The following is a 23299-nucleotide window of genomic DNA, read 5'->3' on the forward strand; positions in this document are numbered from 1 at the left end:
TTACAGGCTGGACCAGAACCATTTACAGTGGCTATTAGTGCCCACTCTCCTTGGGCAATTCACTTCCCTCCATCAACCATTCTTCCATCCCTCCCACACTCTGGACCTCCCCCTCCCCTTACTCCAGCCCTGAGGGTGGCAAGGCAATAACAAGAGGAGACAGCTGGCAGCTTGCATTTTACTGGAGGGCAAGGGTGTCAGTCCCAGAAACAGCTAGACCTTTTCAGTCTTGACAGGCTTGAGTCCATAAGGCAGACAGCACAAGGAGGCATCCGAGCACAGGTGCATGTAGGTTTCATACTTCGTGCAGTAAGCCCGGCAGGCCCCCTGGCCGTTCCAGCACCGTTTGAATTCATTTCTCCCTGTGCAGAGGAAGGCCCAGGGTCACAGAGCCACCCAGGGGGTGCAGGTTAGATCGCTGGTCACAGATTTTACTACAGAACAGTGTCACCGATTAGACCACCGACCACAAGGCAGAACATGTGCCAACCGTTAGCTCTTAGACTGTGCTCATAGAGCAGCCTTCAGGTCATAAGTTGAGCTGTGACCACAGGTCAAGGGTCAGACTAGAGGTAACCGGCTAGACCATGAGGCATAGATAAGACAACCTGTTACTATTTAAACCACAGATCTCAGTCCAGTTTAACCCATTCGTCACAATTTAGACCACTGGTTACAAGTCAAAGATGAATTACTCGTCCACGTTAACCCACACCCCAAATACACTCTAAGCACTTTTCATAACAGCAGTATTCGATTACATTTGTCTTGTCATATTCCCAGTATATGAGTAAGGAAATTGAGCACAGAAAGGTTAACAACTTTGTCCAAGGTCACACAGCCGTCTGGCTCCAGAGTCCACATTTGTAACCATTATTCAAACTGTATTTTATACATAGGGACCTGTTTAATGTTAGGATTTAGTGAAGAAATTTCCCAAAAAATGGGCCATGAAAAAGTTAAGACTTTGGGTCAATACCCCTTCCAAGGGTCTTTGGTCACAGCATGTGGGGTGAGGGCAGCTCCTTCATTTATTCATTCAACAAACATGGGGCATCAGGAGTACACAGGGATAACACGGCCATGCCCTCAAGGAACTTTCAGTCAACTGGGAAAAGGGGATTAAAACTCAAGCAAATAAATACAATAAGTAGAGTTGCAGTCAGTGTCCTGAAATAAGTGATCAGGGTGCTGTGATGCAATTAGGACAGGTGTGGGAAGTGAGGAGAGAGGAGGACCACTTAGATGGGCCTGTTACAGCGCTATTTCCAGATATATGACCCAGAAACTCAGAAGAACTGAGGTTGAGTGGGAGGTGGAGGGGGAAGGCTTGCCTGCCTCTCCCTGGATTAAAAGACATCCCAAGGAATCCTCCCATGACCCCCTGGGCCTACCCGTAAGTGTTATTCAGCCCATCACGTCCTGCCAAGGTAGAGAATTTTACAATGATACAGAGCTGGTATCAAAATCTCTATGAGGCAAAGAACCCACACTCCAAAGGGGCATGCAGTGCAATGGTTAACAGTTTGGTGTGAACCCAGCTCAGATTCCCTGGGTCCCAATCCCAGCTGAGTGACCTTGATGAGTGCCATTTCCCAGATGAGTGACCTTGGCCTCAGATTCCTCATCTGTACACCTCTCTTTCAGAGGGCTCAGTGCCAGACACACAGTACATGTTCAATAAATGGAAAGGTTTATCAGTATGACAGCTTAGAGAGTTGGAGCACCCAAGGCTCACTCTGGCCAACCCCTCTGGTTCCAGATAAAGAAGGGGAGGGATTTGCCCATCTTCTCCTCCAGTAAGTGATGAGTCTGGAACCAGAACACAAGACCTTGACTCTCAGGTCAGGGCAGTTCCTACAACAACTGCTCTTCATATATCACTGCATTTTGACCTTCCAACAATCCTGAGATACAGACATTATCATTTTCTGCTCTATGATCTGCTGTCCCCTCCTCATATCTTGGACTTCACCCCGCTCCACTTTTCTCCTTGTGCCCCGCGCCCTGGCCTCCCTGGCCTCCTCACCGCTCCTCCAGCACACGTATCGCCTCCTGCCTCCCTGGTTCTTGCTGCTCCTTCTGCCTGCAATGATCTCCTTTGTATTCTCACTGTAGTCAGATCTCTGCTCACGCTTCCCTCACATAAAAGATCTGAAATTCACTTCAAAATAGTTCACTGAGGAAGAGGCAGCAGGTGAATAACAAAACAGCACTGGTTCAAGCTGATAACTGTTGAAGTTGGGTGATAGATATATGTGAGTTTTTATACTATTTTTTTTTATTTATGCTTGAAAATTTCTAAAAATAAAAAAGGTTCTTTTAAAAACACTACATTATTTTCTATTTTTGTATAAGTTTAAATTTTTCCATAATAAACAGATTTTTAACTTGCCTTGTTCATTGTACTACTCTCTCTGCTTTCGTGTAAACTTGAAATGTTCCAAAATAAAAAGCTTTTTTTTTAAAAAAAAAAAAAAAAAAGGATCGGCGCCCTTTCTCACCACCCCATCAGCTCTTCCATCACTCTCCCCATGCACCTGACACACTAGCCCCTTGTCTGGCTTTTATTCTTCATAGTACTTATCTTTACCTAACATATTGTATGTTTATTTGGTTATTTTCTGTCTCTACTGACTAAAATACCAGCCTCATGAACGCAAGAACCTTGTTTGCTTTCACTGTTTGATTCCCGGAAATTGTAATAGTGCCTGGCACACAGTAAATATTTTCATAATGAATATTTGTTGAGTGAATCCCATTTTTAAACTGAGGAAACTGAAGTGCAGGCCGATTTAGCAACTCACTCTAAACTGCCCAGCAAAGTCAGTGGTGAGGCCAGAGCTTAAACACTGATCTAGGCCTCCTCTATCCCCCAGCAGCTGAGAATCTGTCCTTCGTTTCTCTATACACACACACACACACACACACACACACAGAGGTGATGTTACCTGTCGGCACATGACCCAGGACCAGGAGAGCCACAAGAAGCAGAAGCAGCTGTGTCATGGCCACAGGGCTCTGGAGGGGGCAGGAACCACTGGGGAGAGCACAAGAGAAGAGGAACCAAGCACGCTGGGTCTTGCTGCCCAGGGATCAGCCTTTATTGGGCTGCAGATCAAGGCAGGGGTGTGGGCAGCAGGAGACCTAAGTGGGAGTCTGAGGCCTTGTGGGCCCAGGGATGTAGCTGGATCCTAGCCAGCTCTGTGGGGAACTGATCAACCATACCATCTGCAGGTTGCTGAGCTCTGAAGCTGGGGACAGAATGTCTTGAAGCAATGTCCTGGGGTCAGAACCTGGACAGCTTCCCCACCGGAGAGGTGGGGCAATACCCAGAGCTTGTTAGAACTGCAAAGTCTCAAGATCAACCCAAATGCAGTGAATCAAATGTTCTGGGGGTGAATCCCAGCAAGCTACAGTTTAACAAGTCTTCCAGGTGAATTCATGCACCACTAAAGCTTGAGGACCACTGAGATAATACATGTACAGAGCTCATAACAGTGTCTGGTACCTAGGCACCTGAGTTGCATCTTGAAAGATGAGTAGAGGGAAGGGTATTCCAGTCTGAAGGAACAGAATGTGGCTAAAAGAGTATTACCTAGAGCAAAGGGTTTGTTCGGAAAGACTAGAAATGGCGCTGCAGAGGACTGGAGCCAGAGCACAATGGGCCTTGAATGCCAAGTTCAGGCTTTCATTTGGTAGACGACTCTAAATTTTGTAGCAACTGTGTAACCTGTTCGGACCGTAGTTTTGAATAAAGAAGTGAAAGTTGCTCAGTCGTATCTGACTCTTTGTGATCCCATAGACTATACAGTCCGTGGAATTCTCCAGGTCAGAATACTGGAGTGGGTAGACGTTCCCTTCTCCAGGAGTTCTTCCCAAGCCAGGAACTGAACCCAGGTCTCCCTCATTGCAAGCAGATTCTTTACCAGCTGAGCCACAAGGGAAGCCCAAGAATACTGGAATGGGTAGCCTATCCCCTACTCCAGTGAATCTTCCTGACTCAGGGATCAAACTGGGGTCTCCTACATTGCAGGCGGATTCTTTACCAACTGAGCTATCAGGGAAGCCTTTGAATAAAGAAACTGAAACCCAAAGAAGGGAAGTGACTTGCCTAAGGCGTACAGCAATAGAGTTGCAGAGATGGGACTCAAAGTTGTCTCACTCCCACTGGTCTAGTCTCACTGGTGGTCTAGTGGCTAACACTCCGAACTCCCATTGCAAGGGGCCCAGGTTCAATCCCTGGTCAGTTGTGGACACAGTAGGGGAAGCAGAGGATGGGACGAACTGAGAAAGTAGCATCTACATATATACACTGCTCTGTGTAAATAGATAGCTAGTGGGAAGTTGCTGTATAACACAGGGAACCCAGCCTGGTGCTCTGTGATGACCTAGGTTAGGGGTGGGAGGGAGGTTCAGGAGGGAGGGCATATATATAATTATGACTGATTCATGTTGTTGTATGACAGAAACCAATACAACATTGTATGGCAATTATCCTCCAATTAAAAATAAATAAATGAGTTTTACTCCAATTAAAAAAAAAAAAATCCCTGGCCAGGGAGTGTAAGTTGCTCAGTTGTGTCCGATTTTGCGACCCCATGGACTGACTATATAGTCCATGGAATTCTCCAAGCCAGAACACCATCATTCCTTGTGCCATTCGGGATCTTTAGCATTTGGACCCAACTAAAGATCCCGAATGGCACAAGGAATGAAAATGGAAGATTCTGCAGGCCGCAACTAAGACCTGGCACAGCAAAATAAATAAATAAATGTTTTAAAAGTCGTGTCACTCCCAAACAACGCTGCACCACTCACAGCCCATCTTGTAGGTAGCAGATGGAAGTTTAGAGGGCCAAACCACAGAAGGAAACCAGGCGTGGGGGGCAGTGGGGCTCAGCATCTACCCAAAGCCCTGCAGGGACTGAGCATGTCTGCCAGGCTGCTACAGCGGCTGCCTTGAGCTGGACACCTGGACCCCCTCAGCCATGACAATGAGGCCTACCTACAGGCACAGCGTGGTCCATATGGGGTCCACAAGCATACCTACCCCAGTCCATCATGACCTAAAAGGAAGCACCCTGCTCAAATACCCGTGGATGGCCAAACCACAAGTTTCCTACAGCCAACTTCTCTTCTATATGAAGTTCACAATGTCACTTTTCTCCTCCTACAGGCCTAGGAAACTGGAGGGGATGGGGAGGAGCACAGACCACGATAGAAAGGGACAGTACACAGAGATCTGAGTGCCAGGCTCAGGCAAGCCACGCTATGTTAATCCTTGTAGTGTGGTATCAGGATTAAATGAGCTAATAATCTAGGCAATGTGATCAAACTATACTAGGCACAGCACAAGAGTTCACTAAGGACTTCCCTGGTGGACCAGTGGTTAGCAATCCGCCTGCCAATGCAGGCAACACAGGTTAGATCGCTGGTCTAGGAAGATTCCACATGCCGCAGAGCAACTAAGTCTGAGCTGTATCTCAACTACTGAGCCGGAGCTCTAGAGTCCTCAAGCTGTGACTCCTGAAGCCTGGGAATCTAGAGCCCATGCTCTACCACAAGAGAAGCCGCTGCAACTAGAGTTGCCCCACTATCCACACTAGAGAAAGCCCACGTACAGCAACAAGGACCCAGCAAAACCAAAAATAAATAAATACTTTTTTTAAAAGGTTCAGTAAATATTCATCAAGTAGGGGACAGCCATTCTTCCGGGCACAGGACAGCCCTAGCTGCATAAGGGGTGCTTACTTTAGAATTTGTTGAATGAATGATCAAAACAAGACATTCAGAACACTGCAGGGCAGAATTCCTGGGCTCCCTTCGCCCCCCAAGCCCCCTTCCAAAATTAATTCTCTATCCAAAGCAGTTACTCAAAGTGGGGTATATGAACTCTGCATCAGGCTCAGTTAGCCATCTGTTTAAAATACAGATGTTCAAACCTCTCTACAGGACTGCTGAATCTGTCTTTCTTGCACGGTGGGATCAGGAATCTGAATATTTAACAAGTTTCCCAAAGGGGTTTTTGTGAAAGCTAAACGACCATATAGCCAAAGCTATGGGTTTTCCAGTAGCCATGTATGGATGTGAGAGTTGGACCATAATGAAGGCTGAGCTGAAGAATTGATGCATTTGAATTGTGGTGTTGGAGAAGACTTTTTTTTGGCTGTGCTTTGTCTTAGTTGCTGCAAGCGCTTTTCTCTAGTTGCAGTGGGCAGGGGCTACTCTCCAGTTGCGGTGCACAGGCTTCTCACTGTGGTGGCTTCTCTTGTTCCAGAGTATGAGCTCTAGGGCAGGAGAGCATCAGGAGTCAGTGGCTTGCGAGCTCTAGCATGCTGACTCAGCAGTTATGGTGCATGGGCTTAGCTGCTCCACACCATGTGGGATCTTCCCAGATCAGGGATCAAACCCGAGTCTCCTGCCTTGGCAGGCAGATGCTTTACTACTGAGTCATCAGGGAAGCCCTGGAGAAGACTCATGAGAGTCCCTTGGACTGCAAGGAGATCAAACAGTCGATCCTAAAGGAAATCAACCCTGATTACTCACTGGAAGGACTGATGCTGAAGCTGAAGCTCCAATACTTTGGTCACCTGATATGAAGAGTGGACTCATAGGAAAAAGACTCTGATGCTGGAAAAGACTGAACGCAAAAGGAGAAGGGGGCGGCAGAGTATGAGCTGGTTAGATAGCATCATCAGACTGGACATGAATTTGAGCAAACTCTGGGAGATAGTGAGGGACGGGGGGCCTGGCGTGCTACAGTCCATGAGGTGGCAGAGTCCCGCATGACTTAACAACTGAACAACAACAAAGAGTTGGTCGCCCCATTGCTGGAGTGGATAGACGTGGATGCAAAGCGGATCCAGGATCAGGAATCTGGGACCTGTGTCCTTCCACTCTCTTATTCCCCTCTCCCTGGCAAAGAACTTAAAGCGATGGGTCAGCAGAGTTCTGCAAAAACTCATTCAGCAGCCAAAGCCTTGGGGCGGAGACCCCGGGGCTGCCCTAATGGGGCGGGGCTGGACGGGGCGGGGTCGCGGCTCCTCCCCGGCCCGGGCGGCTGGGCGGGACCCGGCCGAGGGGCTGCGCGGCGAGGCAGTGGTACAGCCTCGAGCACCGGGCAGCTGCGGCCGCCGAGGCCCCTGGATCCCTCCCCACTCCAAGGTAAAGGCCCATGCAGCCCGCCACCAACTTAGTCGAGTTGGAGCGGAGTTTTCTTAGACCTCTTTTTTTTTTTGCGGGGGGGGGGAACGGCGGAAGGGTTCTGTCGCGCAAGCAGGGAGGAGGAGGGGGCCCTCGAACCCACCCCCCCGGGTGAAGGTCTCCGGGTCTGGGGTCGGGAGAGCTAGATAGCCTGGGAACCCTCCAGGGATCTAGGGGCTCGCACCCAGGACCCTCGGGACTGGGGAAGCTCGGACTCTGGGAATGCTATGCCCTCCTGGGCTCTGTGGGTCTCCTCTCCACCCACCCCTCTCCCCTCCGGGACCCCTTCTTGTCACCAGACCTGGGGTCTGGCTGCCTCTGAGCCCCGCCCTCCTACAGCAGCTGGAGGCCGTCGTGCCAGTCGCTCCTGAATTTTTCACGGAGGGGGCGGGCCGGACACGCTGTTCCCATGGCACCGGGGCTCTCGGGTTTCAGCCGGAGGGAAACCCCCACATCCCGACCCCCAGCCTTTGGCAGTACGGATTTGTCCTCCCGGGCCTCTTCCTCAGCTCTCCTGGGATGCGGCAGAAGTGAATTCCCCACCCCACCCCCGGCCCCTGCCCCCAACCAAGGGGCTCTCAACCCTCCTTGTACTCTCCAACCCCAATCCAACCGTGGGGAAGCGGAGGAGGGGGCAATTCAGGTGTCTTTCATGGACATGAGTCTCCTGTTCTGAATGTAGGGGGGCAGCTCTGTGTGCATGCTTGTGTGGACATCCTGTCTCCCTGCTGCCCTTCTGCCTGTGTGTCTGGGGGGAGTGGGTCTTCCTCAAAGCATAGAAAGTGACCTCTGGGTGTGTATGCATGTGTGTGTTCACACACGCTCACCCCTCCTGGCCTGACCCAAGTTCACTCTGGGCCTGAAGCCAGAAAGCCCCCATCTGGAGGATCTGAGGTGCCACCTCCTCCCATCTGAACAAGAGAGGGCTCTGGAGGAAGCCTCAGCAGCGGTTCATCAGGACTCTACAGAAGGGGCTCAGAGCACCTCACCTGGCTCACCACCCACTCCCACTTCTTGCAGAAGGAAGGAAGGAAGGAAACCCCCTTTCCCAAGGATGACCCTAAATACTCAGCAAGAAGCAAAGACCCCCCTGCGTCGCCGAGCCAGCACTCCACTGCCCCTGTCCGCCCGGGGCCACCAGCCTGGCCTTCTGGGCACAGCACCTTCTACACAGTCCCAGCATCCCCGACTGGGCCAGTCAGTCTCCCTCAACGCCCCTACCCGGCAACCTTCACCTGCCCCCAACGGCTGGTCCTCTGAATCCAGCGACTCTGAAAGCTCTTGGGAGGCCCTCTATCGCGTGGTCCTGCTTGGAGATCCTGGTGTCGGGAAGACCAGTCTGGCCAGTCTCTTTGCAGGGAAGCAAGAGAGGGACCTCCACGAACAGCTGGGAGGTAGGGACCCTGTGGGCTGGGCTGGGCTGTGTTCGAAGGAGTCAAATCCCTGTCATCTGGGACATACGGCTGCCAAGAACCTTTGTACAGCTCCTGCCCTGCTCAACCCTAAGGGGCGTCATTCACCCAGGCTTTGAAGTGAATGAGGCCCCCTAGAGCTGTGCAGGGCATAACCTGCACAAAGATATATAGGAGGGGGAATTCCTTGAATAGCGGCTGAGAAGTTTGCTAATTTCTCACGAACGAGAAGTGTATGCTTCATTTTCCTGTCATAAAGGAAACAATTCTGAGTTCCACAAGTCCCAGTTATAAAGAAACAGTGGACTTTCTCCCAATTCTCAGACCCTACCAGCCCCACAGTCCATGTCCACCATGACCTGCAGCCAAACTGAAATCCTGCCCAAAATGGAAACTCCCAGATTCTAAGTTTGGGGCCCTGGGTTCCTCTATTCCCAAGAGGCGCAGTGAACTGAGAGGGCTGGGGGTCCCAGGATGATGGGGATCAGGGACAGGACAGAGGAAATGAAGATGGGTCCCTTCAGGGCTGGTGGAAAGGACCCAGGATAGGTGTGTGTGTGGAGTGGGCAGGGGGAGGGGAGGCTTAACGGCAGAGATGAGGTGGAGATACTCTGACCAGGCTCTTTCTCCAGCCTTGGTCGCACAGAGTGAAAACCTATATGAAAGGTCTATACATGTACACCAGTATGTACAACAGATGGGGAGACGGAGGTCTAGAGAGGGTGACGTGACCTTCTTGAAGCACACGCTAAGCCAGGGACAGAGCAGGACTGGGAGAATTCCCAGCCCCACTTTAACCCCACGGCTCCACATCCGTTCAGTCAAACCAACCAACAAAAGCTTTCTCAGCACCAACTGTGTGCCGGGTACTGTGCTGGGAGCTGGGGAGCCAGGACTCCTCCTGGCGCTTGTTGACCCGTCAGGAGGAACAGACGTCAAACAAGTATCGTGAACACTTCAAGGAGAAGTGGAGGGCGCGATGTGACCCAAAAGAGGGGTTAGGAAGGGCTACACCCTTCCCCAGGCCTGCGTCTCCTCCCTGAAACCGGCTTTCTTCTTTTGCAGAAGATGTGTACGAGAGGACACTCACAGTGGATGGAGAGGACACCACGCTGCTGGTCATGGACACCTGGGAGGCTGAGAAGCTGGTATGGCACAGCAGGCAGGATTTGGGGGGAGGGGTGCTGAGGAAGATCTGAAGATATGGCAACCCACTCCAGTATTCTTGCCTGGGAGAATCCCATGGACAGAGGAGCCTGGCAGGCTACAGTCCCTGGGGTTGCACAGAGTCCGACACGACTGAGCAACTAAGCACAGCAGCAGTGCTGAGGCTAGTACCAAACTCCTGTCTTCTCATAGGGCACCACAGAGCAGAGACAGGACAGGGCCCATCATCAGCTCCTCATGGAGCCGTGGGTGGTACCCAAACCCACAGCTCCTCAGCAGCCTTTCCAACCGAAGCCAGAAGAACCTAATGACCCTGACCCTCTTTTCCCAGTCTATTCATCCCCTCCTGATAGCATCCCAGGATGTGCTTCTACCCCTGCAAACCTTCTGCTCACCCTCATCCCACTTCTGAGCACCCTCATCCCACTTCACCCACTCACATTGCACAGAGGAGGGAACACCCCCCCACACCGCCATTCCTTTGTCTTACATATAGGCTTTCTGCAATTGGCTTACCCTCTCTGAGCTTCAATTTTCTCACCTGATAAATGGGTGGATCATTCCTGTCTTCCTTACCAGCTAGTTTTTTTTTTAAACATTCTTATGCAGTTTCACAGAGGTAAGCACAGTTTGGAGCATGAAAAAAAATGGTAAACACGAGTGAAGAATTGGCAATAAAGATGATTCTTATTAATCATAACTTGGTAGCTAGTGAAAAAAAGGACACCAAGGATGTCCCTCGCTAGCCCACTCCAAAGCAGGAAGAGAGCATCAGGCAAGGACATGTCCCCATGCTTTTTTTAACTTGTTGGAGTTCTTTTCTTCTTGCTATACAGGTGTGCTCACTGTAGAACCCTGAAGAAATACAACTAACCAAAGAGAAGGATCCAAAAATCCCCTGGATCCCATCTCTCTAAGGGGTAGGCCCCTCCCCTAACACTCAGGGTGGCCCTGTCCACAGAGTGGGGCTTTAGAGGGACAGTGTTGGGTCATTGACAAGAATGGCTGACAGCTCCAGTGATAGGCCCAAATTTAGGGATGAAGGAGCTATGGGACCAATTCGTTTTCATCAGCATAAAAGGAAACCCAGGTGCAAATGAACACCATAAGAATGATGATGATTCTCTTAAGAGCAACTGACACTGATGGAGCACCCTCTTCCTGAGTGTCAGCCCCAAGTGCTAAGCACTAGACGTATATATTATGATATTCAGTCGAGACAAAAACTTGAGTGAGTGTACTTCTGATTCTTATTCTATTGATGAGGAAATCAAAAGCTCAGAGAGGTTAAGTAACATGTCCAAAGTTCTCAGATAGCAAGTAGGATTCAAACTCAGATCTATAAACCCCCAAAGTTTGCCCTCTTTTTAAAAATATTTGTTTATTTATTTGTTCTGACTGTGCAATGGCTTTCTCTAGTTACAGCGAATGGGACTACTCTTCACTGCAGTGAGTGGGCCTCTTATTGTGGTGGCTTCTCTTGTTGTGGAGCACAGGCTCTAGATGCAAGGGCTTCAGTAGCTATAGCACACAGGCTCAGCTGCCCTTCGGCCTGTGGGATCTTCCCAGATTAGGGATCCAACCTGTGTCCCCTGCATTAGCACGTGGATTCTTAACCACTGGACCACCAGGGAAATTCAAGGTTGCACTCTTATGCACTAGGACTGCCCCTTTCTGTCCCCACTGGGATCATCACCTTCTGAACCTCCATCCAAGGTTTACTCCTTGACTTGTTCATTAAGAAATACTGGTTGGTCCACACCTCAACCAAGGCAAGGGGAGGGCCAGGTGTGCAAGGCCCACCCCAGGGTCTGATCTTGGGTCCCTGCAGCCCCACTGCACATGGCCACCCTTGGGGTCATTCAGGTGGCGGCAGCCTTCAGGGTCCCACATACTTCTGCCCCAGTGGAAAGCCTTGGGGATCCAGTGACTGATTCATACCCCAAGCTATTTATTAAATAAAGAATAGAGAGAGGGAAGGAAAGAGGGAAGAGTAAGAGAGGGAGGGAAGAAGGGAGAAAGAAAGAAACATTGGTGGCTACATACCATGGACCAGGACACTGGAGACCTAGGAGTGAATAAAGCAGACGTGTCCTCTGGCCTCATGGAGCTCACAGACTGGGGTCTGGAGAGGGTCCACTTTTTGGATACAGTTGAGAATCCTATGGGGCAGAGTCTAGGGACTTAAGAGTGATCAGACTGAGAGTCCCATTTGGGAGACAGAGTAGAAAGAATATTGGACTAGGTGGCAGGAATTGCCCAACTGTTGTGTGGCCTAAGAAAGTGTTTTCTTCTTGTCTGACCCTTGGTTTCCCTGCAGATTCCCTGGCCAGTGTCTGCGAAGGCATTTCCCAAAGAGGGTCCATGCAGCAGCAGCCTTATTGAAATAAGCATCCATTCTTTCCATCCTTGGGCTAGATGATTTTTTTTATGTCAGAGAGGCAAAATCTGACAGGATTTGGAGGGCTGTTGGCTCAACCAGTAGTACTTTAGCCTTGCTGTCCATCAGGGTCACCTGAAGGATATTAAAAATCAGAGTCTCAAGTCTTACCCCAGACCTAATGAAATAGAACCTATAAAAGTGGAGTTCTGAATCTACATTTTTAATCAACCCTCAAAGGGTTCTTACCTACCAACCCATGTACCAACCAGCTTTTGTGATCCTAACACATAGCAAATCCTTCATAAATAAATATGTGCAATGAATGAATGAATGGTCAAGACCTGCCCTCTCATTATACAGATGAAAAAACAGACTCAGAGAGAGAAAGGAACCTGTCCATAGTCAAAGCTAAGAACCAAGAATGAGAACCCACATCTGTCTGACTCAGTTCAGAGTTATCTGGGAAGGATCAGTATGACTATTGAGAACTTACCCCCTTTGACAATAATGGATACCAAGGCCTCCCTACTTATCTACCTTATTTGGTTATCAGAAAACTTTCCTGGCTTTTTCACCCCTAACAAACAAGGCTTCCACCACACTCTGCATCTCCCACTCTTGCCCGCCGTCTTCTCTCCTGCTCAGCCTGCTCATCCTTTCTAACCCCACTTACCAGTCTACTTGGAAGCCCTCTCACACTCTGCCCAGTTGAGTTCTCCTGGTCTACCCCTGCCTCAAGCCCCATGGTTCTTGCAGCCACTTGCCTATGCCTTTCTTAATGGTACTTATCACACTGCATTATATCTCCATTTCCATAGCATCCCTTCTTGACCATGAGCTTTTGGAGGGCAGGAACTGTGTCTTATTAAACACTTAGAAAGCTCGTACCCAGGTGGTTCAGTCTGAGTGCTGTCCCTGTCAAAAGACCATCATCCAAAACAGAATATCAAAATTATTTCAGTTCTTCCCTTTCCTTGTCTTGAAAGGACTTCACTTTTTAAAATGCCCCTTGCCTCTCACCCACCCCGTTTCCTCACACCCACCATTGCTCCTCCAACTCTCCAAGACTATCCAGAAAAAGTCCTCCCCCAGAAGACAGCCTTCTGTCCTCACTTCTCTCCCTTCCTTTCTCTCTTAACTCTGGACTGCAAAAGGTCAAAAGAACTGTCCAGCAAGACCAGACCCTCCTCAAACCAGACAAAAGAGCTGAACAGGCAAAGCCAGAATGCTCTTTAGAAGGAACAGGAACCAAATAGATCTTTTGTCTCCAATGTTCTGCCTATGTGTGTGTGAAAGTCGCTCAGTTGTGTCCTACTCTTTGTGACCCCATGGACTGTAGCCAGGCTTCTCTGTCCATGGAATTCTCCAGGCCAGAATACTGGAGTGGGTAGCCTTTCCCTTCTCCAGGGGATCTTCTCAACTGAGAGATCGAGCCCAGGTCTCCCGCATTGCAGGCGGATTCTTTACCATCTGAGCCACCAGGGAATCCCAAGAATACTGGAGTGGGTAGCCTATCCCTTCTCCAGTGGATCTTCCTGACCCAAGAATCAAACCGGGGTCTCCTGCATTTCAGGCAGATTCTTTACCAGCTGAGCTACCAGGGAAGCCCCTCTGTCCCGCCTGTAGAAGGAATCAATGAATGAGAGAACGGAGCAAAGTAGTGCCATTAGTCAGATTTTTCAAGCAGAGAAACTGCAGCTCAGAGAGGATTGGTGGTTTCCCCAGGTGACTCAGAAAATTATGGCAGAATTTGCCCCCCAATCTGTCCAAAGTATAAACCTTAGCCCCATCCCACCCATTAGACCATCCCAGCCTTCCTTTCTTAGCTAGGGCCTCAGTACCTTCTGATTCCCTGCCCTGCAGGATGAAACCTGGAGCCAGGAGTCGTGCCTACAGGTGGGCAGTGCCTACGTCATCGTGTACTCCATCGCAGACAGGGGCAGCTTTGAGAGTGCCTCTGAGCTCCGCATCCAGCTGCGGCGCACACATCAGGCAGACCACGTGCCCATCATCCTGGTGGGCAACAAGGCAGATCTGGCACGCTGCCGAGAAGTCTCCGTGGAAGGTGAGCCCTCCACCCTCCTTCTCCGCCTTTCTCTCAGCCCCACTGCCACTGTGTCTCCTCCAGTTGCTCTTCCTCTCAGTAACTCGTGCTCCACCCCACACCTCCATCCCACCCCACCCCATCCCCCCAGCCACCTCCATCCCACATCTATTTGCCTAAACCTGAAAGCTAGAAACCATTTTTGCCTCCTCTCTCACTCCCTCTAACCAGTCCCCAAATCCTGTCAAGTCCACTTCCCTTAACCCCACATTTCCTCCCCCTGCCATGCCCACAGCCTCTGCCCCATCCTGGCATCTCCACTTTAGCCTGGGCCAACCCTTACACTTCTCTGTCCCCATTCCATGGGTTCTCCTCACCAGTTGCCAGAGTTCTCCAGAACTAGAGCAGACTTTGTCACTTCTCTGCCTAAAAATTCCCCTATGTGCCCCAGTGCCCTTAGTCAGAGACACAATTCACCAGGCATGACAGGCCCATTGCCTATAAGCTTTTCAGGGACTTATATCTGAGACCTGAAAAAGACAATTATTGGCTCCAAAATAGTTAGAAAATTATAAATTCAAATTTCACAGAGCTTTGTCTACAAAACATAATATTTGTCAGCCAGCAACTGCAAACCAAAATGTTTAAAGTTATATTTAAATTGTATTTAAAATGGGATGGAGAATATTTTAATATGACTGATGTATCAGGTGAGACAGATACAGGTCTTTCTCAAGGTACTGAGACACTGGCTGAGGAAGGGCTGGGATGATCTAACTAGTAGGATGGGAATGATGTTTATACTTTAGACAGATCAGGGGGCAAATGCTGCCATAATTCCCTGTGTCACCTTGGGAAAATCCCAAGATACAGATCTTAAAATGGCCCTACTCATAGGCCAAAATCTAAAAACTATGGAAACTGAGACCCAGAGCAGGGAAGCCAGTTCCACAAGGTCACCAGCCACTGAGGACTAGACCCCAGGGCCCTACATCCAGTCCAGTGGCATCCTGCAGCTGGAAGACCATATGCTTTATAACCAGACATCCCAAAATTCTGCAACATGCCCCCTGGGAGATTGTGTTAAATTGCAGGTTCCAAGCCTCACCTACAGAATCAGAATCTCCGTGGCTGGGCTCAGCAATCTTGTATTTTAACAAGCTCCCCCAGATAATTCTGATGCAGAGATTAGACTCCTTCCTGGCATTCAAGACTCTTCTGTGGGACCTAACTGCTCCCAACCTCCCTGTCTTCCCAGCCTCATTTCTGCCACTAGTATCAATCACTAGCCTGTGAACTAACTCCTCAAAGCCAGATTTATGTCTGAGTCCCCTGGCATGGAGCACGAGGTATGGGGAAAGGCAAAACTGTGCTTCCTGGTAGAAATTGACCACACCTTCTGCTACCTTTATCTCCTTTTTCCGGTTGTGGCTCTATCCCGGCTTATCTGACCCCGCCCCCTCAGAGGGCCGCGCCTGCGCTGTGGTGTTCGACTGCAAGTTCATCGAGACATCAGCCACGCTGCAGCACAACGTAGCCGAGCTCTTCGAAGGCGTGGTGCGCCAACTGCGCTTGCGCCGCCGGGACTGCGCAGCCGGGGAGCCGCCCGCACCCAGACGAAGGGCGAGCCTAGGGCAGCGTGCTCGACGCTTCCTGGCTCGCTTGACAGCCCGTAGCGCACGCCGCCGGGCTCTCAAGGCCCGCTCCAAGTCCTGCCACAACCTGGCCGTGCTCTGAGGCCGCCCACCCGCCCTCCAAGGGGTGACGAGACATTGGGGTGCGTTCTAGGCTCCACTAGCACCACCGAGGGGCAGAGTCTTGGTGGTTAGAGTGTGTATCGTGGGTCTTGGCCGCCCGCTGCCCCAAGGGACAGAGTATCACCCCAGCCGCAGCTTCACAGACCTCTCTGCCCTAGGGAAGTGATGGACAGACTACGGGACCAAAGCCTAAATTGGTTTTTTTATGCAGTGGTGTCTTTTTGTAAAAAAAAAAAGAAAAAGGCAAAAAACTCTTTTGTCCTTGGGCTCTGGCCAACTCTCAGAAATGCCCCCCACAATAAACCAGACCAAAAGGATCTCCTGTCTGAGTGCCCAGACCTCTTCTTTGGGGCTCGTCCAGGTGTCTCCATGTCCTGCTTGCCCGTGTACACAGGGCTGCAGACTGGGTTAGCCTGCTGACCTGGGTGTCAGGGTAGGGGCTTCCCTGGTGGCCCAGAAACTGCTTGCAATGCAGGAGATCCAGGTTTGATCCTTGGGTCAGGAAGATCCCCTGGAGAGGGGAATGGCAACTCACTCCAGTTTTCTTGCCTGGAGATTTCCACCCATGGTAACCCAACGAGTTGGACAGGACTGAGCGACTCACTTTCACTTTCTGGGTGTCAGGGTTAGTCAGTAAGATCACTGGAGAAATTGTATATTCAGGCTGCTCCCGGAACTGCTGGGCACAGCCCCTGCCCCACAACTCTGAGGGAGACCTAGGAGAGCACAAACACCCACAGTTCAGTGTGATAACCTATTTTCTCATTAATCCATTTTTTCGTTTAAATCCACAAAATATTCTCTGAAAGGAATTTTAGCCTGCACGCTAGCAATATAATAGCTGGTGTTTGTTGGGAGCTGACTGGATTCTAAGCTGTCACAACAATTAATCTTCACAACCCATGTTTAGTTAGAAAACAGGGGAACAAACAGTGAAGGCTTATGCTGCAGGTCACACAGCTGCTCTAAGTGAAGTTGCCAGAATTCAATCCAGGCTTGTGAGACTATAAGGCTGGGCCCAGCTTATCCATAGTTCTCTTGATGGTGATGGTGTTCAGTCACTAAATCATGTTCAACTCTTTGTGACCCCTTAGACTGCAGCACGCCAGGCTTCCTTGTCCCTCATATCTCCCACCGTTCTCTTGGAGAATGCGACAAAAAACTATAGACTCTCAGGGAAATAGACTTTCAAACACAGTTTTGCATACAATATAAAGGGGGTGAGTGGACTCCATGAAATTCCATCCGTTAATCCGCAGGATGGACCTGCAATGTAATCCAACTCACTCATTTTTGCAGCTGTGGCAATTGAAGCCCAGAGAGGGGAAGTGAGTGCCCTAGAGCCACCCAGCCAGTGAGAGTAAGGACCAGACCCCAGAGCCCAGCCTTCTCCTACGTCTGTGTGAGAAGTAGGAGGGAATGAGGCATCCAGTCTGGCTGGGGATGGGCCTTTGGGGTCAGGTCAGGAGTTTCCAGCCTAAGGGGAAGTGGTGTCACACTACTTTGAGAGGAGAACAAGATGCAAACGGTTTGGACCATTGTGTCCCTGATGCCTGACACCCCTGCCCCCGTCCAGCTGCCTGCTCAGATGCCTCAGCCCCACACGTGGGCCAAGTCCCTGCTGCCAGGACACCAAAGCACAGGGAGGCGAGCCACCATGTCCTCCAGCTATGACCTGCCCCCACCCCAATCTTGCTGGTGGGCAGTGATGGCAAACTTTCCTGTCCCAACCTCAGCCTGGGGAAGCGAAGAGGAGGAGGGTCTTCCCCCACCCCAAGCAGTCTCTGGAGGCCTGTGGTCATGGGGGAGGGGCTATCCTTGTGGAAAGTTGGCAGAGGCAGCCGGCAGCAGGCGGGAGAGTGGAAAAAATGATATCAAACCCGGAAAAATGCAGGCCGGATGGAGGGCCCAAGCCGGCCCTGGGAGGTGGGAAGGAGGGAGGGAAGGAGGAGGCCCCACAGACTGAGAAAAGAAGAGGGGCCGGGGAGAGAGCACAGGAGCTGGTTTGGGAAAACCTGCGGACAGTCACCACGATTCCTTCTTTTCTTCATCCACAGTTATTAATTGAGGGCCTACTAAGTACAGGGCAGAGTGCCAGATTCTAGGGAGACAGTGGTGAACAGAAGGACTAGGGTGTTACTCCCTGGAACGCACTAGAAAGCAAGTATACGTTTAAAATAATTACAGACTGATAAGGCACTAAAAATCAGGGTGGTCATGAAAATAATCCTATTCTCTCAATTCACAGATGGGGACACTGAGGGCCAGAAAGCAAGAGGAAGCTACTTAGATTGTGGAGAAAAATTGTTGAGACCAGGATTAGGGGGAGGAAGTGGAGGGAAAAATGGAAGAAACAGTTGCAGACTGCATACAAGGTTGGGTATGCAGCCAACACAGCAAGGCAACACAGTGGTGGAGGGCATGAACCCTAAACCAGGGGTTTGGTGTTCAGCCCCTGCCCCCCTCCATCTCTCTGTGCCTTAGTTTTCCCATCCAAAAAATGAGATCCGTGCCAGTTCCTTCCCTCAGGATTGATGGGAGGATTAAATGACTTACGATGTGTGAAGGACTTATAACAGTTCCTGTGTCTAGGAAGATTCAGCAAAAGCTGGTTCTTACTATCATATCTTAAAACCTTCGGGAAAAAACCTGTGTCATCACAGGAGATTACTACTCATAGTAGTAAATATTTGCTGAATCGATTTATTAACCAATCTGTAAAGGGGCCCTTCCAATCCCAATCTCTCGGATTCTAAGAGTCTGTGAATAAGGCATGGCTGGGAAAGCATGCCAGAAAGCCACAATATTCCTCCCAGGGACATGGCCTATGACAGTTTAGAGAGTTCTTTCTCAGACATAAAAACAAACCAAAAAAAAAAAAAAAAAACCCCAAAGCTAACTTTGTTTTAGCTCTTTCTATGTAGTAGGCCCCATGTTCCATATTTGGTACACATTTTCTCATTTCATCATCACCATCTACTTAATAGTTATCATTAAGTAACATAACAGATGAGCACACAGAGGCTAAGAGAACCGAAGAAATTTGTCCAAAGCCACACAGCAAGAAAGGGTAGTCAGGATTCACAACCAGATAAGTTGTCAAGAGGCAGGTAGGAACTGCCATCTTCATTGTACATATGGGGAAACAGAGGCCCAGAGAAAGGAGAATTGCCCAAGTTTACGTAATAATAACAGAAAACAGTTCCTTCACTCTTATCATGTATCAGGTACTGTGCTAAGTGCTTTTCATATATTAAATCCTCAAAACGGGTCATATCATAGTTTCTCCAGTTTTCAGATGGAGAAACTATAGCAGAGAGAGGTTCAAACCCTGCCAGGGTTGAACAGTTAGCAAATAGCAGAGCCAAGATGGAATCAAGGCAGTCTAGTCCCTTGCTGTGAGGGGCCATCTGTATGGTGCTGTTCGATGGTGCAGAAAGTTCAGCGCAGCTGGTGTCTGCCCAGCACCCTGCTGCCTTGGCTGGGAGCAGGGTGAAGAACAAAAGCACATTGAGAGTATCCTTAGCCGCCAGCTGGGACTTTCCACCTTGAAGGGAGGGTACTGTTATGGAAAAAGTGATAAAGCTCTGGAAAGATGAATGTCTCCCCAGGGGCCCCAAGTCTCCTCAGAGTCTCCACCCCTCCTTTTGCTTTAGGGGAGGGCCACAAACTGCGCTGGCCTGATTCAGATGAGATGAAGGCCACCTGGATCCCAACACACCCCAGCCTGGCTGCTCAAATACTGAGGATCCGTATTTGATCCTGGCCTGGATGGAAAGTTCCAGCTTCTCAGCCAAGGGCATGGAGCTTCCACTCAGGGACCCCCAAGGAAGGAATCAGGTTCAGGCTGGAACTCCCTCATTTTTGGATGGTGGGATCTCACAGGCACAGTTCAATCCTTCCTTTATTCAAACTTTGACAAGAGTGTGTGCTCTGAAGGAAGTTAAGGAGGGTTAAGACACAACTGGCTGCTGTGTTGTTTTTTTTTCAATTCTTTTTAAAGATTAAGAATCTCTCAGCTGTGCCATGACTGGGTAACCTTAGGCAAATCAAAATATATGGAGTGAAGGGGTTAGGATAGAATTCTTTCTCAGAATTCTGTCTCAAGAATATTTGAATATTCTAGTGGAACAGCTTGAAGAAATATACAAGTTCAGTTTCAATTTCGGCCCTGTTTCCTTCTGTTCAGCTCAGGATTTAGTGAAAAATAATATTAACGATGGGATGGGAGCTCTGGGTTCAGCAGTGTGTGTCATTTTCCCCAGTTCCACCTGATTCAAGTTCAAGGCTAAGATGGATCGCTCTTCTAGCTTCTATGCTGCATAACAAACCACCCAAAGGTTAGTGGCATAAAAACAATCGTTTTATTATACTCATAGATTTTGTGAGTCAGGAATTTGGGCAGAGCAAAGTGGGTACAGCTCTTCTCTGAGACCTCAGCTGGGAAACTCACAAAGACCGGAGTGACTAGAATGATCTCACACGTCTGGAGCTGGAATCATTCACGTTGGAGGAGGTTGATCCTGGCAGTAAAGTGGAGTCTCACCTATACGTGGCCTCTCCCAGTGGCCTGGTGCTTCTGTTATCTGTTGGTGCTGTAACAGATTACCACAAACTTACTGGTTTAAAACAGCACAAACTTATTATCTTATGTGGATGTTTAGTTGCTCAGCCGTGTCCGACTCGGTGATCCCATGGACTATAGCCGGCCAGACTCCTCTGTCCATGGGGATTCTCCAGGCAAGAATACTGAAGTGGGTTGCCATCCCCTCCTCCAAGGGATTTTCCCAACCTAGGGATCGAACCCATTCTGCATTGCCAAAGGATTCTTTACCAGCTGAGCTAACTGGGAAGCCCTATTATGGAATAAAAGTCCAACCTGAGTCTTGCTGGGCTAAAACCAAGGTGTTTGCAGTGCTGGATTACTTTCTGGAGGTTCTAGAGAAGACTTTGTTTCCTTGCCTTTCTCAGCGCTAGAAGTCATCCACTTTCCTTGGCTCGCGACCCCTTGCTCCATCTTCAAAGCCAGCATCATGGAGCCAAGTCCATCTCATGCTGCCATCTCTCTGGTTCTCTCTTCTGCCTCACACTTCCACCTTTGTGATTACCCCGAGCCCACCCCGACAATCCTGAATAATCTTCCTAGTTTAAAGTCAGATGATAAGCAACCTGAAATTCTATCTGTGATCTCAATTTCCTTCTGCTGTGTAACATATTCACAGGTTCCAAAGACTAGGACATGGACATTTGAGGGGAAGGGGCAGCCAACCCATGGCAGGATAAAGTGGGGGCTGTAGGAAGACTGTGGCTAGGTTTTTACTCTCCCCCAGCACATAAACTCAGTCTTGTTCTAATGAATACACAAAGAAGGCCCTAAGGTAAAGGGGTTCCTTCTTAGTGGGATATCAGCGGCACAGGACACTGTCCCCAGAGTCTGAGCTTGCCTTCCATTTTCAAGCCCATGCTTCTCTCCAAAGGCACCAGCTATTTCAAGCCTACCCTGAGGAAATCTCCATTCACCTTTCTGAAAACCCTACTCCCTACTGACAGATGTAAGCCTTGCCTCAGAATTATCCCCCTCCCTCAGCAGTAATCTTCAGAAGTCTGAGTTATTGGGGTTGGATTAAGATCCCAGTTATTGGGCTTCCCTGGTAGCTCAGACGGTAAAGAATCTGCCTGCAATGCTGGAGACCTGGGTTCGAGTCCCGGGTCTGGAAGATCCCTTGGTGAAAGGATAGGCTACCCACTCCAGTATTCTTTGGCTTCCCTGATGGCTCAGACAGTAAAGAATCTGCCTGCAATGTGGGAGACCTGGCTTTGGAAGATCTCCTAGAGGAGGGCATGGCAAACTACTCCAGTACTCTTGCCTGGAGAATCCCTATGGACAGAGGAGCCTTGTGGGCTACAGCCCATGGGGTTGCAAAGAGTCCGACATGACTGAGCAACTTTCACTTAAGACCCCAGGTGTCCCAGCAGGGCAGTCAAGGGTGCTCTTGGCTCTTTTTTACTGCTTCTAGTCTTACAAAACGGTCCACAGTAAATGTGACCACTCCAAACTTAGGCCTTTTTAAGGACTGCCCACCTGTGTGAATAAGTTTTCATGCCTTTTCTCACAGTCTGTTGTCTAGGAAACAGTTGAATCTTATATACACATGTGTATGTACACACATGTGCACAGTGACTCCAAAACCTGAAAGCGTCACTAATGCAAGTGTTCACAGAATCAGAGAATATAAATCAGTGAAGTCAATTGGGTAACAGCGTTAGGAAGCATCAAGTTCTGTGGCAAACTGAAGTCCTGCCTTGCCTAAAGAGAGAGACAGAACTAAGCTTCCTGTTAGTCCTATTAGGATGTGAACCCGATGTTGCCAGATAATTCAACTTTTATAACAAAGGCAGCAAGCCAGATATTTAGGTGAAGTATCCCAATTCCTAAATAATTACTGCTAATTCCAATTTTTTTAAGCCCTAGACAGGAAAAGTAAAACATGTCCCCCAGTAGGATTCTGACCAGAGGCTGAGAGTTTGTAACCTCTGGTCTAAACCCAAATAGTGATAGAGAAAAGTATTTTAAGCCACCCCCCAGTCTGCAAGGTCACCCCTCATACCATGAAGCTAGTACTTAATTATAAAGAACAGTTTGTTCTTTTTGTTCGAGAGTGCCTCTTCAGACTTATTGGGATTCCAAAGGTGCCCAATGCCAAGTGGTACATTTTTTAAATTGAACTTTGAATTACATAAATAATACATTTTAATTATAAAGATAAATCAGAACCACATAAAAGATATGGTAAAAGTAAAAATGCATTTATCTGTTAAGCTGCCCTCAATTGCACATGATACAAATCCTTATAAGGATATTTTCTTATAGGATGTCCAGAAATAAGCAATTCCAAGGTTGATTCATCTACCTTATAATATCAGGACACTGGGTCTGCATCTCCATAAACCTCTAGGCATTTCCTTCATGGTTGCAACATGGCTGCCACAACTCCAAGCATCACATCCTCACACCAGTATTTCAAGCAAGAATGGAAGGGGAAAGGACAGAAAGAGGTTTTCTTTTTATTAAGGAGGAAATTATTCCCTTGACAGTTTCCTTTTGTATCTTCACTCACAAGTCTGAGTCTCATGGCTATCACTAACGGCAAGGGACTTTGAGAAAGCAACCATCAGTCAGAAAGGCATGAGATCACCACACCCGGCTTGAGCCAGTGAGTCATCCCTTTTGCAAGCAACAGAGAAGTGGGTCAAGTTTGTTGGATAACAATTTTAGTACTTTCTACATAACTCCTTTCATTCTCCCCCCATCCCACTCCTCTTCCCCAAA

General features: G+C 49.1%; 2 protein-coding genes across 2 annotated transcripts; one reads left to right on the top strand and one right to left on the bottom strand.

The window, feature by feature from the left end:
• Nucleotides 1-213: 213 nt before the first annotated feature.
• Nucleotides 214-3009, bottom strand: DEFB124 (defensin beta 124). The gene is made up of 2 exons (XM_068987919.1): nucleotides 2952-3009; nucleotides 214-362 (listed from the first exon to the last, which is right to left on the bottom strand). Exons 1-2 carry the CDS (start codon nucleotides 3007-3009, stop codon nucleotides 214-216), a joined length of 207 nt encoding a protein of 68 aa, XP_068844020.1.
• Nucleotides 3010-7097: 4088 nt separating this feature from the next.
• REM1 (RRAD and GEM like GTPase 1) lies at nucleotides 7098-16128 on the top strand. Its single transcript, XM_068987568.1, has 5 exons — nucleotides 7098-7167; nucleotides 8227-8600; nucleotides 9684-9766; nucleotides 14032-14233; nucleotides 15678-16128. Exons 2-5 carry the CDS (start codon nucleotides 8261-8263, stop codon nucleotides 15947-15949), a joined length of 897 nt encoding a protein of 298 aa, XP_068843669.1. The 5' UTR covers nucleotides 7098-7167; nucleotides 8227-8260; the 3' UTR covers nucleotides 15950-16128.
• The last annotated feature ends 7171 nt before the right edge of the window (nucleotides 16129-23299 follow it).

Source organism: Capricornis sumatraensis, chromosome 15 (assembly GCF_032405125.1).
Source record: "Capricornis sumatraensis isolate serow.1 chromosome 15, serow.2, whole genome shotgun sequence".
Lineage (NCBI taxonomy): Eukaryota > Metazoa > Chordata > Mammalia > Artiodactyla > Bovidae > Capricornis > Capricornis sumatraensis.